Source organism: Capricornis sumatraensis, chromosome X (assembly GCF_032405125.1).
Source record: "Capricornis sumatraensis isolate serow.1 chromosome X, serow.2, whole genome shotgun sequence".
Classification (NCBI taxonomy): domain Eukaryota; kingdom Metazoa; phylum Chordata; class Mammalia; order Artiodactyla; family Bovidae; genus Capricornis; species Capricornis sumatraensis.
This window is the reverse complement of record NC_091092.1, coordinates 94,779,117-94,797,701: the sequence shown is the minus strand read 5'-3', so window position 1 is coordinate 94,797,701 and position 18,585 is coordinate 94,779,117. Positions and strand designations below refer to the sequence as shown.

Below are 18,585 nucleotides of genomic sequence, written 5' to 3'. Positions count from 1 at the left end.
TACCCTAAGCTATAGCTGAGAGGTTATGAGCTAACCTAGACCTAATCATGATCCATCCCTGAAAACATTGATTCTATTTGCCAGCTCTGCTAAGAGACAAGCTAAATTGAGGGATTAAACCTAAGACAACACATCTTATCCTTAGCACCTTCCTGTGCTTTGTTCTGTGTTATGCAGTGTGGGAGACACTGGAAAAAAAAGTACTATGAAATGAGGATTGCATACAAAGGGCTCACTAGGAGAATGAGGAGAGTAACCTGGGATGATACGTTTCCAGTCTTATTTCCTCTCCTATCGTCCACTCTCCTTGCTTCTCAACTTCCTACTACAGCCAAATGGAGATATTTTCTCTCTGTAAACATGTGTGTGTAGCGTGCTCAGTCACTCAGCCATGTCCAACTCTTTGCGAGTTGTTAGCCTAACAGGCTCCCCTGCCCATGGAATTTTCCAGGCAAGAATACTGGAGTGGGTTGCCATTTCCTGCTACTAGGGATCTTCCTGACCTAGGGATTGAACCTACGTCTTCTGAATCTTCTGCCTTGGCAGGCGGACTCTATACAGACATACCGCTTGTACTTTTCTGAGCTTAAGCTTTTGTAATGCTTTGTACTTCACTTGAAAAGCCCCTTTTTACATATTTGCTTTATCCTATGGAAATTCTGCCCATTCTCTAAAACTGTACTCATAAATGACCTCTTCCATGTAACCATTTCTTATCAACAGTGAGCTACTGTTGTATTTTTATCAGATTTTTAAATTGCAAGTTCCATACAATCTTCAATATTGTAGTTATTTGCTACATGGCTTTTGACTTCTGCTAGACTGTAGTCTCCTTAAAGGTGAGTATTATTTGCTGTTTATCTGTTTACAATTTACATGGTCTAATATATAGTAAATAGTTACTGAACTGATGAACTACTAAATTAATGAGTAGGTGAATGGATCAGTGAGTGAATTGATAGGGAGAAATAGTCCAAGTTTACAAGGAGCTTTCAGCATTTTGCAATTAAATGAGACTAATAATGTCCATTAAACAATTATAGAACATGTAAGACAGACTATGCTTAAGTGCTAAATTGTGCAGAACAGCTTTTAAGTGACATAGAGTTCAGAAGAGGAGAACATTGATGAAGAAAAATCCAATTAAAGAATTCCTGGAAGAAGGAAGTGCTTGACTGAGCCTTGAAGTTTGAATCAAACTTTGCAATCAAACACTGTAGTAAAGGAAGCATAATCAAGAGGTTAATGATGTTTCTGTCAGCATCCCATGGAATTATCAAATAAAGTTACTCATTAAGGCTGGTTTCAGTGGGTGTAAGGACATTGAAAAGGGATCAGCTTCAAGCAGGCCTCCCTGTATTTTTGAGGGGAGTGTGCAGGGTGAGATGGGGTCAAGAATGAATATGTTGTCTTTTGGCTCTATCTCTTCATTCTCATTACCATTCAGTTACATCAGTTGGAAAAAATAATACAGTCTATGAACCAAATTTATTCCAAATTGAATTTATTGGGCACCTGGTAAGTATTAGGCAACACCCTAGGTGCCTCGATACAGAAAAAATGATGTGCTTCCTGCTAAGTCAATCTAGTGTGGAAGATAAATGTAAGTAAATCATAGGACTCTATGGTAAGTGACATTTCAGAATTTTGTGGGGAGAAAATATTAAGAAAGCCAGAAAGAGTGTAATAACTCTGCTTCACAGGATAGGTGATATTTGAGCTAGAGTATAATGTATGTGTAGTTAGTTGGCTGCAGTTAAAGACCACGGGGGGAATTTATTACAGGCAGAGTGAACAGCATGTGAAAAGCCAACATGTATTTTCTAAGTGCCTACCATGTTTAAGGTCTTATGGTGTGTGTTAGTTGCTCAGTTGTGTCTGACTCTTTGCAATCCCATAGACCATAACCCACCAAGCCTCTCTGTCCATGGAATTCTCCAGACAAGAATATTGGAGTGGGTTTCCTTCTCCAGGGGATCTTCCCAACCCAGGGATCGACCTCAGGTCTCCCACATTGCAGGCAGGCTTTCTACCATCTGAGCAACAAGTACAAGCAAACAGAGCTCATAGGATAATGGTGTGTATGTGTATATGAAAGAGAATGGGGGAATAGATTATAGGTAGAAGTACAGGGAGGAAGATTCTGTAGGATTCAGGCCAGAGATGATGAGAGCCAGAATCAGGGCAGTGGGAGTGAAGATGAAGATGATTATATAGATTTAAAGCTAAAGAAGGAATGTTTGGGAACTCTAACACTTTATAGGAGCATGGAGAATGAGAATAAGATGGAGGAGAAACAATCAGAAAAGCTATAAGAGAACCAGGGAAGTATGGTGCTACTGAACCAAGGGAGGGGAGTTTTAAGAAAGTGGGAATAGGAGAGATGGATACTTTTTTGGAATGTGAAGTTTTGGGAGTGGAGGATAGTTCAGTTTTGCCAGGGTGTGAAGTATGGTGGAGGAAGGTCAGGATGTAAAACCAGAAAGGTCATTCGAGCCCTCATCCCAAAGAGGCAGAAAATCATAAGTAGAATTAATGTGGCTTAGAGAAGAAGGTAGAGGAGTTGACAATGACTCAGAAATTTCAAGTTGTGGAAAACCTTAGTACAGTGCTGATGCCACACTGCCAGCTGGTGTCTGAGTAACCTGTTTTCATCTTCCCATTCTGTCTTGTGTTTCTGTTTTCCAGCCATTAATGGGTTTCTGTTCTCTAACCTGCCCAAGCTGGACATGTGCAAGGGTGACACAGTGGCCTGGCACCTGCTTGGCCTGGGCACAGAGACAGATGTGCATGGGGTCACATTCCAGGGCAACACTGTGCAGCTTCAGGGCATGAGGAAGAGTGCAGCCATGCTCTTTCCTCACACCTTTGCTATGGCCATCATGCAGCCTGACAATCCTGGTAAGTGCCTTAGCAGCTGGCCCTAGGCTGAGAAAATTTGTTGAGCACTGGGGCGGATGAGGTGTGGAGCTGTTGAACAGCAAAGAAAAGTCATATTGAGGTACTTGGGAACTTTTCAAAACTGTTGTATCCTTTTCTCAATGTGTACTCCATGTTTTGGTTATTTGGATTCTCTTCTCAGCTGCAGGTAGAATAAAGAGCTGAGGAATTTATTTTCTGGAATGACAGGAGGAAAATAGAGATGCTGCCCAGTATTAGGGCAATTCTTGCATAGGCAGAGAATGGACTTGGCCACATAGCCCCATGGCCATGCAGAAATTCTAGATATAAGCCCTGCACTGAAGAAAAGATCAATGAAATATACCTATAAATGCTTCCAACTCCGACATTCTGTGAAGATTTTTGCAACTTTCTGGTAGGAGCAGGGTGGCATGTGCTGTAACAGTTTTAGCCTAAGAATTAGAACACAGGAACTTCTAGTCCAGGGTCTTTTATTAACTTGCTGTCCTATTTTTGTCTAGTCACTTCCCCTCTCTGTGGCTAGATTTGTTCCTTCGTTTCTTTTTTTGTTCATTTCTCCTCCTCTCTCCCTCTCGTTCATTCTTCCCTCTCTTCCTCCATCCCTTCTTCCTTCCCCCTCCTCTTCCCTCTCCTTATCTTTCTTTCATAATTAAATTTGACTATAATGTTTCTTCAGATTCCATCTTTGTGTGACATTTCCTAACTTGGCAGAAAGTTTTCTCTGCAGTTCCTAGGATGTATTCTTTTTTTCCAGGCAATAGGTGGCAGTAGTGTTTGTAAGAAATATCTGTCAGTTCCATGAAGTTCTCACTAAAGTTTTAGTTCTATAAATCCATTCATATTTGAGAAAAAATCCTTAAACAAAGCAAGTTTCCTTAACAACATAATGATTTCGTCCTGGCATTGGGTTTGACACACACTTGGCATGAAGCAGGCCTCCACAGACTTCTTGGGTCCTCATTTCTGCCCATGTACCTAGGATACTTTGGTCAAAGAGAATTGATGTCAGTAAATTAGAAACAGCCATTAATGGGGCTGAAAGTACCAACAGAAATGAATGCTTGTAGTGAACACTGGGGTGGGGAAGTTCGGAAAAAGAAAGACTCTTCTCTCTAGCTGTGGTCCGAAAGCCAAACCCTAGGTTTAATCTCTTTCATACAAAATTAACCAGGCTCCCCTGTAAGATCTACATGGCTCTCTAGGGCTCACAGTTATCAATATTTTGGCAGTGAATGGGTTTATAAGAAAGGCTTAAAAGGTTACTCTCATTCAAAAAAACCCCTAACTTTTTATCTTTGCATTTTCCAGTCTTTCAAATTCTCCTCTTCCTGAAGAATTTTTGAGTCATAGAATATTGCAACTGGTAGAGCCCCTTAGAGATAATCTTATTTCACTTATTTAACTAATGGGAGGAAGAGACAGAGATCTGGAGGGGGAAAATGATTTTCTCAGGTTAGGGATGTCAGCTCTATTTTTTCTCCCCTTTGGCCCCATCTCCATCAACCCCTGTTAATTCTTACTCCTAGGTAATATTTTATCTGAAGTCACCTTCACTATACCTTTGGTAAGGGTTAATGTCTGATTAAGATTGAGAGAGACCATTGGAATAGCTCCCCAAAGATAGGACGAAAGTACCAAGTTAATAAAAAGACCAGAACCAGAATTTGGCTTTGGAAGTCTAGAAAAAGGAGTTGCAATGAAGATTGGTCAATATACATATGCAATTAAGCAGCTTTGCAGGTAACTTAAAAACATCACCATGGAGATTCAACATATTGCTTGCTGGATGCTTACAATTATGTTTAACAAAAGAGAAGAACAAATTCCCAGAAAAAGTGCAGCAAAATGCTAAGAGTGTGAGTGTTATAAGTTTATTTGTGACTTTTTTAAATCTTCTTTTTGCTTTGCTTTAAATCCTAATAATATTTTAATTTCAGATATTAACTACATTTAATGGAAATGACATTTTTACATTTAAAAATATCCTGAATAATACACCTCAGCTGTTCCAGAAGAACTACTGATACTAGAGTTTTGATAGCCAGAGAAAGTGGCAGGTAAAGAGGCTAGAGCTTGTAATGTGCTGTTTTCCACCAACTTCATGTTAGATTTCTCAGCATCAAAAAGAATATTTATTACTGCTCTGATGCTTCAGAGTTTCTTTTTTCTTTCACCATTAGAACTCAATGTTTATTCATTTTTCCCCCTCCACACCCTCTTTTCTTTCCCCATTACTTTTCCTCTCTTCTCTCATTTTTCCTATTCCTCTTTTGTCTTTTCTTTGTTTTATCTCTCCTTTTTTGTATATCTTCTTTCCCCTTACTTTCCTTCATTCTTCCCCCTTTTAAATCTATTTTCTCCTATCTTACCTTTTACCTTTCCTTCTTTTCGTTTTCTCCTTGCATTATTTTTGTCTTTTTTTGCATTCTTCTTTTCCTTCTCTTCTCTCTCTTTTTTCACTGTTTTTTTTTCTTCCTTTGAGTTTTTCCTAGGCTTCTTTTTTTACTTCTTTTCTTTTTACTTTTAATCTTCTTTTCTCTTTATTTATTTTTCCATTCCTCCTATTTCTTTTGCTTCTTTTTCTTTTAATATGTATCTTTTTTTTGGTCTCTTGTCGTCATGTTTTTTTTCTTTTTCTTCCTCATGTTTTATTTTACCCTTTTTTCTTTTTTTTTTTTTACAGGTAGATTTCCCCCAGACATAGTAAAGGTGTGTTTTCTTACATTTGTTGGTCTAGATGCTAGGGATGTGAGAATGAATGAGGCAGTTCACAGTTAGTGTGGAAAGGAGATAGGTATGCAAACAATATTCGCAATTCTATGACAATGCTATCAGTCAAGGGCTATAGTAACACACAGGAAATTAGAACAAATTCTGCCTGACTTGTGAAGTGAAGCTTTCCTAGAAAAGTAGACATTCAAATTGAACTTTCAAGGACTAATGAACTGTTACCAGGCAAAGAAAGAAGGTGGATGTTGAAGAGGGTATTACAGGCAGTAGGACCCACATAAGCAGTGACTTGAGAGCATCATCTGCCTGGAGAAGGTTATGTAGATTGATTTTATTCATTGGTTTTCAACTAAAGTGGTATGCTGGTGTTTGGAAATGTGTGGAATGCTTTTAGCTGTCACACAATGACTGGAGTTATAAAGTTATGATGCTGTTGTTTATAGAATGGGAGTCAGAGATTATAAAGCTTTCTTCAATATGTAGGACAGCCTTAAACAATGAAGAATAATCACACACAAAATGTTAATAGCAGCCTTGTTGAGAAACATTAAGAAATAAGATTGGAGAGGTGATAGCAGGAGGCCCTTGTAAGAAGTGATAAGAACCTGACAATGGGTGGGAGCAATAGAGATGGAGAGAAGGGGCAGAGTTAAGAGATATTTGAGGGAAAAATGACAAGACTTTGCTAATGGGCTGAGCAAGAAGAAAGGATGTCTGAGATTTTCAGCTTGTGCAATAGATGGATGGTAGTGTCATTAATCATATGAGCAAACACAGAAAAGAGGAAAAGGTACTAAATTTTAGATAGAACGTATTCATTGGGAACATGTTGGATTTTAAGTTTCTGGTGAAGTCCAGGTGGTGTAGATTTTACAGTAGGTAGCTGCGGGTAGTAATGTAAACATTGGAGAAGTCCAGGCTACAGAGAGATTTGAATGTTTTCCTGTTGGTGTCCTTTAGCATGTTATAGGAAATAAAAGTTATAGGAAGTTATAGGAAATAAAACTTAAGGCAGAAATCAACATTTAAGTGGTAGAAGGAAAAAATAAGCAAGAATAAGGAGACAGTAGAAATATTGGTCACAGAGGTAGGAGGAGATTCAGATGCAAAGGACCAAAAAGTATTTAAAAAGAAGCATCTTGGAGAACAATGTCCATATGAGATGATGTGTTACTCTCAGGTCACATGATTCTGCCATAAAGTCTTCTATTTGTTTCTATTCCATCCAATGATTAACAGACTTTCTTGTTCACACCAACCCCTGAGCTATGACTATTAGACATTATATACAGTGTATCCAGTCATTCATTTGCACATAAATTCATTAACTCAACACATATTTATTGCATACTTTCCATGTGCTAAGTCTGGGGTAGAGGGGTGAAAAGATAGACACAATAATTACTTCCAGGGAAGGTCTACAGCAAACACACAAAATCACATCATAAAATGATAAGACATTTTCAGATCATGATATATGTCTTGAAGGAAAGGAAATACATTGGTGTGATAAACTGATAGGGGCATTACTTTAGATATGGTGTTTAGGGAAGGGCTCTCGGAGAATGTGACATTTAAGGCCTAAGTAATGGGGAGAAAGAAGCTATATGAAGATACCTAAGCAGAATATCCTAAGTAGAGGATCCAGCAAGTGTAAATGTCTCAAGATGGGAATAAGCATGTGTTGTTCAAGGGTTGGAAAAAAGGTCAGTATGGTTGGAGTTTAATAAACAAGGAGAAGACTGACACCACATGAAATCATAGAGGTTGGCAAGAATCATACTATATAGAGCCTTGTAGACCACAGTCAGGAGCTTTAATTATATTCTGAGTATGAATGGAGCATTTAAAGCAAGAGAGCAATGTGCTCTGGATCATATTTGTTAAAGAGGACCCTGTATCCCTTTTGGAGAATGTTGAAGAGGGAAGGAGAAGCAGAAAAGACAGCTGTGAGGCTATGGAAGTTTTTCAGGTGAGAGATGATAGTGGGTTTGACTAGAGAAGTGACAGAGTAGAAACAGAACAATGACTGGAAAGGAAGTGATGATAGGATTTATTGATGGAACAGATATGAGGGATAAAGGAAATAGAAGAGTCAGAAAGTAGATATGGAAAAAATATTTTTCCATGAAGTTTATAAACTAGTGGAAAAGATTGTTTTTTAAAGAGAGAAGCACTTAGTCCTTAACCATGTGATCTAGATGAAAAGTGTTTTAGAAGTAGAAAAGCAAAACTGTAGAGCACAATGTGGGCTGGAATAGTCAGGGAGGACTTTCTGGAAGAGATTAAATATGAATTGGATCTTGGAGAATGAGTGAACTCATAAAGATATTTATGAGGAAGGGAAGGTCTATTCCAGAAAAGTAATAATGAGTGAAAATTTCAAGATAGGAATGAGATATGTGAGAGGGGCAATCAGGGGCAAATTTAGTTAGAGCCCTGGTTGAATTTGGGCCAGAGTGGGAAGTGGGATTGCGTCCATAGTTTGGAGCTAGCTCATAGAAGCCTTTAAAAGCCAGGAAGATTTTGTAGCGGTGGTATAGGCAGTTATCAGTAAAATAAGGAACACTGGGGAAATAATGTAAGAAAGTTAGCTTCTCCTGATCAATATTCTATGAACCTTTGTGTCCTTGACATAGAAACCTGGATCCTGAGATCAGATACAGGCAGCTCTACAATTCAGATATTTATGGCTGACATCCAAACATTTTATTGTAAAAGACTTGGGGAAGGCCATTTCAGAGTTCTCTGATGTAAGCATTCTTATGATCAAAAAGTTCATTATATGTATGCCCACCTTTATTTCTTTAAGACTTGGTAGGAAGGGGATAAAATTGGTCAATGCCTTCTTTCAAATAATAATTATTCAGCCTTATTTACTTATAGTTTTACTTATTGAACGTTTTACACTATACTATGCCAAGCAATATGTACGTATTTTTTGTGGTTAATTTTAAAATAATCCCATTAAGTAAAATGTTCCTCTCTTTACCATGAGGAAACTGAAATACACAGAAGCTTAAAATTTTTCTGAAAGTTATATGGCTAATAAGTGTCAGATAAGATGATTGACTATCTCAGTTTTCTCATAACTGAGGAGTTCCCAGAGATGTTACACTTTCAGTCCTAAAACTAGAGAAGTCATTGGTAAACAGAGAGGAGTTTGTCATTCTAGTGGCAGGTTTAGTTAACTTCTGTGCTCATTATTCTCAGTAAATGTAATAATATTTTACCTAATGCATATCAAAACCATATCTGAAGCTACCTACTCTCTGCTATACGACTAGAGAGAAGTAGGAACTCCCTCAGGCACTATACAGGGGTATTCTGAATTCAGGTTTTGCTCTCTGTTCCCACCTCAGGGACATTTGAAATTTACTGCCAGGCAGGCAGCCATAGAGAAGCAGGGATGAGGGCCATCTATAATGTCTCCTCTTGTCCTGGACACCAAGCCAATCCTCATCAACGTTACCAAGCTGCAAGGATCTACTACATCATGGCAGAAGAGATGGAGTGGGACTATTGCCCTGACAGGAGCTGGGAACTAGAATGGCACAACCAGTCTGAGAAGGACAGGTAAGGTTTCAGAAAAGAAGAGATCATCCTTTCAGAGACTCTAGACCAGTTTACTGAAATGGAGGACATTCTGAGATGATGATGCACTTATCTAAACTCACCTAATAACACACCAACAAATCTAGAGCAGGGAGTAAAACACAGGTAAGGTGGAACTCAGTGCTTCATCTATGTTGCTATACTCTAGAGCTGAAGTAAAGACCTTGCCCAAGTCTTCATGCTCTAAGTCTTGGCCTCCTTTCCTCCTCTCCTCAGAAGAGCTGATATTGGGACTCAAATTTTGTATGGAATTTACTTGGGGGACTGAATATCCCAAGCTCAAACGTCCCTTACCAAAATGTCATTAAGATAGAGGCTAAAATGAATAGCAGAAAAAGCCCCCAAAAAGTGGCTTAAGTATGTTAGAATTTTATTTCTTGTTTACATACTAGTGCAAATAGGAGCAGTTCATGGCCAATAGGAACTAAAATATCTATTTAAGTTGTAGTCATTCCCAGCTATCAAGAAAGGGGGAGTAAATCCAGGGTAAGCAGCATTGTTTGTGAGGCAATAACTTGAAGTTGTATACATTACTTTCTCTCATACCCCATTGTCCTGAACTTATTCATATGGCCATACCTAGCTGCAAGAAAGTCTGGGAAGTGTAATCTCTGGTTAGGCAGCAATGTGCTCAGATAAAACCTAGGTGGTTCTATTACTAAAAAGGAAGGAGGGAAGAATGGAAACTATGGTACAGTTTAGCAATTCCCGCTATCATTTATTTTTGGTGTTATCACTTGCTAAGTTGCTTCAGTCGTGTCCGACTCTGTGCGACCCCATAGATGGCAGCCCACCAGGCTCCACTGTCCCTGGGATTCTCCAGGCAAGAACACTGGAATGGGTTACCATTTTCTTCTCCAATGCATGAAAGTGAAAAGTGAATGTGCAGTCGCTTAGTCATGTCCATTTCTTCACGATCCCATGGACTGCAGCCCACCAGGCTCCTCCGTCCATGGGATTTTCCAGGCAAGAGTACTGGAGTGGGGTGCCATTGCCTTCTCTGGGTGTTATCACTACCCTTTGCCAATTAATTGTGTCGGTTGTTGAAGGTTGAAGGCTTCTTGCTAACTTGTTCTGCAACTTTGAAAAAATGAATTCACTTTTCTGATTTCTGGTTTACTCATCTTTAAAGTGATGTGGTATAATTGAAAGAACTTGACCAGACTTTAATCCAAGCCCTGGTTCCCCTTCTGGCTGACAGTATCAATAAAGATAAGTCCTGTCATCATTGAATCATAGGATTCTACCTTTAGGATGTACATACCTCATCAGTCTATTGGAAATGCCAAATGATAAAATGAATAATATAGCTCTTTGTAAATACGAAAACATCTCATAATGAGAAATCTGTAGGATTTCGTTTTCTTCCTGCCTATCCCCATCCCTCACCTACCAGCAACAGAAGCTGTTAGTATTCTCCTACCATCTGTACCTTGTCCTTTGTCAGACTAATTTCATCTAAAACATCATTAAGACTAGAGCTAATGTTCAGGGTTTGATTCTTATCTTAGTGTTTTCACCATATAAATTTTACTATAAATTCCTAACTAAATGATTGAAAACAATTGACTATAAATAAATATTGAAATCTACCATTTTTAACTGCAGATATGCAGCCAAGGTGGATAATCTGACACGGGAATAGGGCTCTCCTAATATCTGTGCCATGAAGTTGGGTCTGACTTTGCTTTCCCATATCTGAAAATGAGAGGTTAAAGGCCAGGTGCTAATACTACTCTTTGGATTCCTCTAGTTATGGTCACATCTTTCTGAGCAACAAAGATGGGCTCCTGGGTTCAAGATACAAGAAAGCTGTGTTCAGAGAGTATACTGATGGCACATTCAGGGTCCAACGGCCAAGGACTGGATCGGAGGAACACTTGGGAATCTTAGGTAAGGGAATTCCACTTTCCTCCTAGTATCTAGAAGCCTGTGATGCTCCTAGGGAGGCTGTGTCATATCGGGAAGCCCTCTCCATTCCTCATTATCCATTTTCCTTATGACATACTGGAAATACGGTCATATTTTATAAATCATCCATGAAAATAAGCAATCAAATGGAGTTAATTCAAGAATTCTGCAGCAATCTGAACCAGGTATTTCCAGGCCTCTATATCTTGGGATCTATAATAGTGATACAATTTTTAAATGCTAAAGGCAAGAGAACTTAAGAGTATCAAAAAGTGGGAAAAATGGTACAGGGAACCAGTATTACCCTTATATCCTTGCAATTATTGCTTCAGTTTCATCACTTTTATAGAAGCCAATGAGCTTCCTCATTCTTATCATCATACAGAAGATACCCACTAGTCCTTGAAGGGAATTCTCTCTCATTCCTTACCAACAATGATTCCACAGAATTCTGATTATCTAGAACCTTGAGCTATTATACAAAGAGAGATGGGAGGTGGGGATAATTGGAGACATAATCTTGTTGAAGTACCCTCATCATGTTGGTAGCAGTATCAGTTCAAGGGCTTCTGAGTTTAAAAATGGAGCCATTCATGACTTTCAGTCTTGTGACCCTTTCACAGGGCAAATCCTTAATTCTAGGCGGCTCCTGTGTATATCCCTTTCTTTAATGTCTTTAATGCCCTTGTTTCACTATTCCACTAATGAGAAAGTTTTTCTTCTTTTGCATTTACTAGGTCCACTTATCAGAGGAGAGGTTGGTGATATTCTAACTGTGGTGTTCAAGAACAATGCCAGCCGCCCCTACTCTGTGCATGCCCATGGAGTGCTAGAATCCAGCACTGGTTGGCCACTAGCTGCTGAGCCTGGTAAGTGGGAACAATTAGTGAAGGATCATAGGAGGTGAAGCATCTCTCTTTCAGCCTCTGGCTTGTTCCTTTTTTAAAAAAGTATATTCTTAGCAAACAGAAACAGGAATATTTACCAGAACTAAGCCATAGTCTGAATTTGTCTCTATGATATATTCATTCTTTCAATCTCAGAACAAACTGCCTACCTTAGGTCTTTTGCTTCATCAAAGATCTACTCAACACTTGTTACACATGGAGTCTTATACTATCCTTAACCCTGAATACAGACTGAGCTTCTAGCCTCTCTAGATCTGGCTATATGTAATCTGAGCTCTTAATCATGACTAGAGATCAGCTTGTCCCAGACCACAAACTGATCCTTAAGCCTAGTCATAGATAAAGTTTCTGTCCTCTTAGTACAGATTGAATCTTAACCACAGTTACATATTAAAATTCTAATACTAAATGTAGAGTTATCATAATCTGACCACTTTATCTTCTATTCATTCATTCATTCATTGAATAAACACTTACTGGGGGCCTACTGGGTGAGGAACAATGTTAGAAGTTATGGAAGTTTTGGGGAATAATACTTGTTCATACTCTAAAAAAAAACTTGGGCTGTTATTGTATAGAGTTAAGTAAACTGGTAATTATAATGCAGTCTTTTAACTCTTAATTAGGGGCTTTAAAAAAATGTGTCATGGAATTTTAGAATAAGATACCAAATCTAATGTTTGGATGGTCAAGGATGATTCCCAAAGTAGGTGATATGTTAGCTGAGATCTAAATCAGTAATTCTCAAACTTTAGCACGTATCAGAACCACCTGAAAGACTTGTTAAATCATGGATTTCTTGGAATAACTCCAGCACCTCTGATTCAGTAGGTCTGGGATAAGGTTCAAGAATGTTCTCACTCACAAAAGTGACCAAGTGATTCTGATGTTACTGGATCAAGAACTATACTTTAAGAACCATTAATATAAAGAAAGAGAAATAAGCATACAGGTAAATGGATAATGTGGAACAAAAGCAGGGGAAAGGAAGCTCCAGTTGTGGGGAATGCAATATGTAAAGATTCAGTAGTAAAATAGGTGAAATTTGAAGTTGACAAAAGGGTTCCAAAAAGATAAAGTAAGTAGAATCAGTGGGATTTGATTAATGAATATGGAACATGAGAAGGTGAAGGATTCTTGAATGGTAACCACATTTTTGGAGGAAAATCCTGAAATGTTTCCCAATTTTTGGTCTGGACTACCAGGTACAAGGGCTACCATTCACAATATAGAGAACATAGGCAGCAACTAACTTGGGATGGGAGAGAATGGGTGATGATGAGTTCACTTTTGAATTTCTTGAATTAGAGATGTCTATGCCTGGAAAACCCCATGGACGGAGAAGCCTGGTGTGCTGCAGTCCATGGGGTCACTAAGAGTCGGACACGACTGAGCGACTTCCCTTTCACTTTTCACTTTCATGCATTGGAGAAGGAAATGGCAACCCACTCCAGTGTTCTTGCCTGGAGAATCCCAGGGACGGTGGAGCCTGGTGGGCTGCCGTCTATGGGGTCGCATAGAGTCAGACATGACTGAAGTGACTTAGCAGCAGCAGGATAAGACAACTAAATAGAGATATCTAATAGGCATAAAGGTCTGAAGCTCAAAAGAAGGGTATTATCTGAGGGAATAAATGCGAAAGGCATCAACATTTAAGTAGTAATTGAAGACAAAGAAATAAAGTCACCCTAGAAGAGTACATTCAATGGGACAGTAGGAATCCTAGAATAAAACCCTAAGGAAAACAAAATTTAAGAGATGTACTAATTGAAAAGTAAACCTGAGGAAAAAATGAGCAAAATGTTAGAAGAAAAATCGGATAAGATGGTACCAAAGATGTTAAAAAGATCATTTCAAAGATGAAGAGGTCAATGGTTTTAACTTCCTCAGAGAGGTTAAATAACATAAAATTTCCCATTGGATATAGCAACAGACGAGTCGCTGGTGCTTTTAATAAATTGGTGGGAAAAGAAGCCAGATTACAATGGAATAATGAATAATTGGGAGATCTGGGAGTGAAAACAGTGAGTGTAACTTAATTTTAAAACTTAAACAGAGCAATTTCAGGTGATAAGATGATGGTCTATAGTTTAACCAATGGCCAAAGGAAAGTGGGGGCTTCCTAGGTGGTGCTATTGGTAAAGAACCCACCTGCCAATGCAGGAGACTTAAGAGATGTGGGTTCAATCCTGGTTTGGGAAGATCCCCTGGAAGAGGGCAAGGCAACCCACTCCAGAATTCTTGCCTAGAGAATCTCACAGACAGAGGAGCCTGGTGGCTACAGTTGATAGGATCACAAAGAGTCGGACACAACTGAAGTGACTTGGCACACAAAGTGAAGTGGAGGTGAAGGTTACTGGAATTGAGTAGCCGAAGGCACTAGAAGGCTAGAGTTTTAGATGAGCTATCCATACAGACTTTAAAGTCATTCAGAAGAGTGGTGGAGATTGAGGTAGAAAGGAAGATGGTGATCCAGGTACTAAAATAACCAATAAATAACTAATAAGAGAAAGGGGATACATTGGAAGCAAGGAAAACTTTTAAAAGGCTGTTGTAGTAGTACATACAAGTGATGACAATGACTTTATCAAAAGTTGTAGGAAATGAGGATTGAGAGAATTAGTTGGGTTTGAGGGATTTTAATGGATAGTCAGGGCTTCTCTGGTGGCTCAGTAGTAAATAATCCTCTTGCAACACAGGAGACATTGGTTCAATCCCTGTGTCAGGAATATCCCCTGGAGAAGGAAATGGCACTCTAGTATTCTTGCCTGGGAAATGCTATGGACAAAGGAGACTAGGGACTACAGTCCATGGGGTTGCAAGAGTTGGGCACAACTTAGTGATTAAACCAGCACCACCAATAGATAATCAATAAGACATGATGATTGTACAGGTCTTAGGCAGGCAATAAGAGAGAGAGTAGAGTTAAGGATAAGAAACTGATTTTTTGATTAAGCACCCAGATGGTGGTACCAATAAGAAAAAAAAAAAAAAAAAGCAAGAAGTATTGGGTATTTTTTGTTGGTTTATTTATTTAGAGGGGAAAATATTATGTTTACTTTTTAATGTATTGAATAAATAAGTTACTCGTAAGACATCCAAGTGGAGAAGAGAATGCTTATAAAAATAAGAGGCTATACTCAACTTGAGTATGAGTCTGTAATTTGAAAGAAACATCTGGAAGATATGTAGAGATTATCAGTCATCTGTAACTACAATAAATGATAGTTGAAATCATGATCATATATGAGATTACCTAGTGAGATAGTGTGTAGTGTGACAATAACATTGAGCTGAAAATGGAACTTAGTAAAATACCATTGTTTACTAGGGGGTGATTTACCTTAAATAATATATAGGTTTAAAGTATTTCTAATCAAAATCTCAACTGGACATTTTTGTACTTAAATGAAGTGATTGTATATAAAGTTCATTTGGAAGAATAAGGAACACCTGGACAAGAAGATCCAAGAAGTATTTTTTAAAAATTAATGAGATGGATGGACCTAGGGAATATTATACATAGTGAAGTTAATCATACTAAGACAAATACTATGTGATATCACTTACATTTGGAATCTAAAAAAATAATACAAATGAATCTATATAAAAAGCAGAAACAAACTCACTGATTTAGGAAAAAAAAAAAAAAAAGAAATTATGGTTACCAAAAAGGGAGAGGAAAAGAGGAAGGGACAAATTAGGAATATGGTATTAAAAGATGAGAAATATGATCCATCAAATAGACAAGCAATAAAGATAAATTGTATAACACAGAGATTTATATTTAATATCTTTTGATAACCTATAGTGGAATATAATCAGAAAAAAACTGAATTACTATACAGTATACCTGAAACTAACACAATATTTGTAAATCAGGTATTCCTCAATAAAAAAGATTAATGAGAGAAGACTAGCACAACTCAATATTACAAAGGTACAATAATTAAAGCAGCCTGGTACTGTTAAAACTAATTAATAAAACAGAAGAAAATTCCCTGAAACAGACCCAAAGTTCTATCTTTGTCAACAGACATGGGAATACAACTATTACACTATTAACCTACATTTCTTCTTTCTACATCCCTCCTTAGGTCTACTCACAAGGGAGATGTTATTAATATGATTAATCAGAACCTAGGATTTTGTTGGACAATGTCTTACTAATGGGCAGGGTTGTTTCTTTCATCTCAACACTCTGTTGCACTGCCTGCTTCCATGTGGTAAGCTGATCTGTGCCTGTGAATGGGTGAACTGGTTATGAGTTAGGATAATGTTTGCACTGCACGTTGAACCATCTTAATTTCAAGGGGCTAGAATGAGGAAGGTTTCTTTATTCCTTTAAGTCAAAGCTTTTAAACTCATCAATTATCAAAGTTCTGCAATAGGAGTTAATGGGCACTGCCTCAGCTATTAAAGAAGTGACACTTTGATTCTCATTTGGCTACAATTCTTTTTATTTTCTTTGATAAAAAGCCTCAAGGAGAGGAGTAAGTAATAAAAAACAGGTTTTCTTGTGCTCCTGTATTAATATCATCACAAGAGCATTGAAATATTGCCTCTAATGCTGAGTATATTTAAAGTTTAATATTAGAAAAAGCTAGCATTTCAATGGAAGAAAAATTAATCAATACAGCCAGCTCTTCAAACCCACAGATTCAAGCAACTACAGATTTAAAAACAAAACAAAACAAAACATAGTTGACCTTTGAGCAACTTGGATTTCAACTGAACAGGTCCCCTTATATGCATATTTTTTCAATAAACGTGTATATACTACACAATCTGCAGTCAGTTGAGTCCACAGATGAGGAACCATGAATATGGAGGGCCAACCGCAAAGTTATAGGTGTTTTTTTGATTGTGTGAAGGTTGGCATCATTAACCTCTATGATTCTACTGTATTCAGAATAAATTCCAGAAAGTTCCAAAAAGCAAAACTTTAATTTGCTGTGGGCTAGGGGCTTCCCATGTAGTTCAGTGGTAACAGTTCCACCTGCTAAGTAGGAGGTACAGGTTCCATTCCTGGGTGGGGAAGATTCCCTGGAGAAGAAAATGGCAATCCATTCAAGTATTCTTGCCTGAAAAGTCCCATGGACCGAGAAGCCTGGAGGGCTACAGTCCATGAAGTCATGGAGAGTCTGACACGATTTGGTGACTAAACAACAGAAACTATTTAAATAACATTTACACTGTATTAGATATTATAACTAATTTAGAGATGGCAAAGTATATAAGAAGAGAGGATGTGTATAGGTTATGTGCAAATACTGTACCATTTATACAGGAGACTTAAACATGGATTTTGATATCTATGGGGGTTCCTGGAATCAATCCACCAAGGTTATCAAGGGAGGATTGTATATGGTTTTAGGACAAGTTGCTATTCCTTAAGAAATACAAAATTATATCTCTGTTTATTACCATATGCTAAAATAAAGTATAAGTGGATTCAAGGTAAAATAGCTTAAAAATAAAAGAATTAAAAGAAAATATAAGTAGAAGAAGAGCAGGAAGTAGGTCGTGTAGCATCTTATAAGTCATAAAGACTGTGAAGTCATTGGAAGATTTTAAGCAGAGAAGTAACATGATCTAACTTTCATTTTAACACAATCAATCTAACTGATATATTTTGAAAATACTGAAAGTAGGCAAGGAAGGAATTATGGAGATAATCTAGGAAGCAATGCAGTAATTATGTTGAGCGATGAGATAACGGTTGCTTGGAAGAGATGAGCAGTGGTCATATTTAGGATGGATTTTTTTTTAATGGAGAAGCTCTATACAGTCAGCAAAAAAAAGACCAGGAGCCAACTGTGGCTCAGATCATGAACTCCTTATTGTAAAATTCAGACTGAAACTGAAGAAATTAAGGAAAACCACTAGACCATTCAGGTATGACCAAAATCAAATCCCTTATGATTATAGAGTGGAAGTGAGAAATAGATTTAAGGGACTAGATCCGATAGATAGAGAGCCTGATTAACTATGGACGGAGGTTCATGATATTGTACAGGAGACAGGGATCAAGACCACCCCCATGGAAAAGAAATACAAAAAAGCAAAATGGCTGTCTGGGGAGGCCTCACAAATAGCTGTGAAAAGAAGAGAGGCAAAAAGCAAAGGAGAAAAGGAAAAATATAAGCATCTGAATGCAGAGTTCCAGAGAATAGCAAGAAGAGATAAGAAAGCCTTCCTCAGCGATCAATGCAAAGAAATAGAGTAAAAGAACAGAATGGGAAAGACTAGAGATCTCTTAAAGAAAATTAGAGATACCAAGGGAACATTTCATGCAAAGACGGGCTCAATAAAGGACGGAAATGGTAAAATGGTATGGACCTAACAGAAGCAGAAGATATTAAGAAGAGGGTGCAAGAATACACAGAAGAACTGGACAAAAAAGATCTTCATGACCGAGATAATCATGATGGTGTGATCACTCACCTAGAGCCAGACATCCTGGAATGTGAAGTCAAGTGGGCCTTAGAAAACATCA

At 38.0% G+C, this 18,585-nt stretch overlaps 1 protein-coding gene across 1 annotated transcript in view; it reads left to right on the top strand.

Moving 5' to 3' along the window:
• Nucleotides 1-18,585, top strand: part of HEPH (hephaestin) — a 136,950-nt gene that overhangs the window by 22,460 nt on the left and 95,905 nt on the right. Inside the window, exons 12-15 of the mRNA XM_068962145.1 lie at nucleotides 2,689-2,901; nucleotides 9,015-9,228; nucleotides 11,021-11,160; nucleotides 11,916-12,047. Coding sequence (XP_068818246.1) covers nucleotides 2,689-2,901; nucleotides 9,015-9,228; nucleotides 11,021-11,160; nucleotides 11,916-12,047 — 699 coding nt within the window. The remainder of the gene's footprint in view (nucleotides 1-2,688; nucleotides 2,902-9,014; nucleotides 9,229-11,020; nucleotides 11,161-11,915; nucleotides 12,048-18,585) is intronic.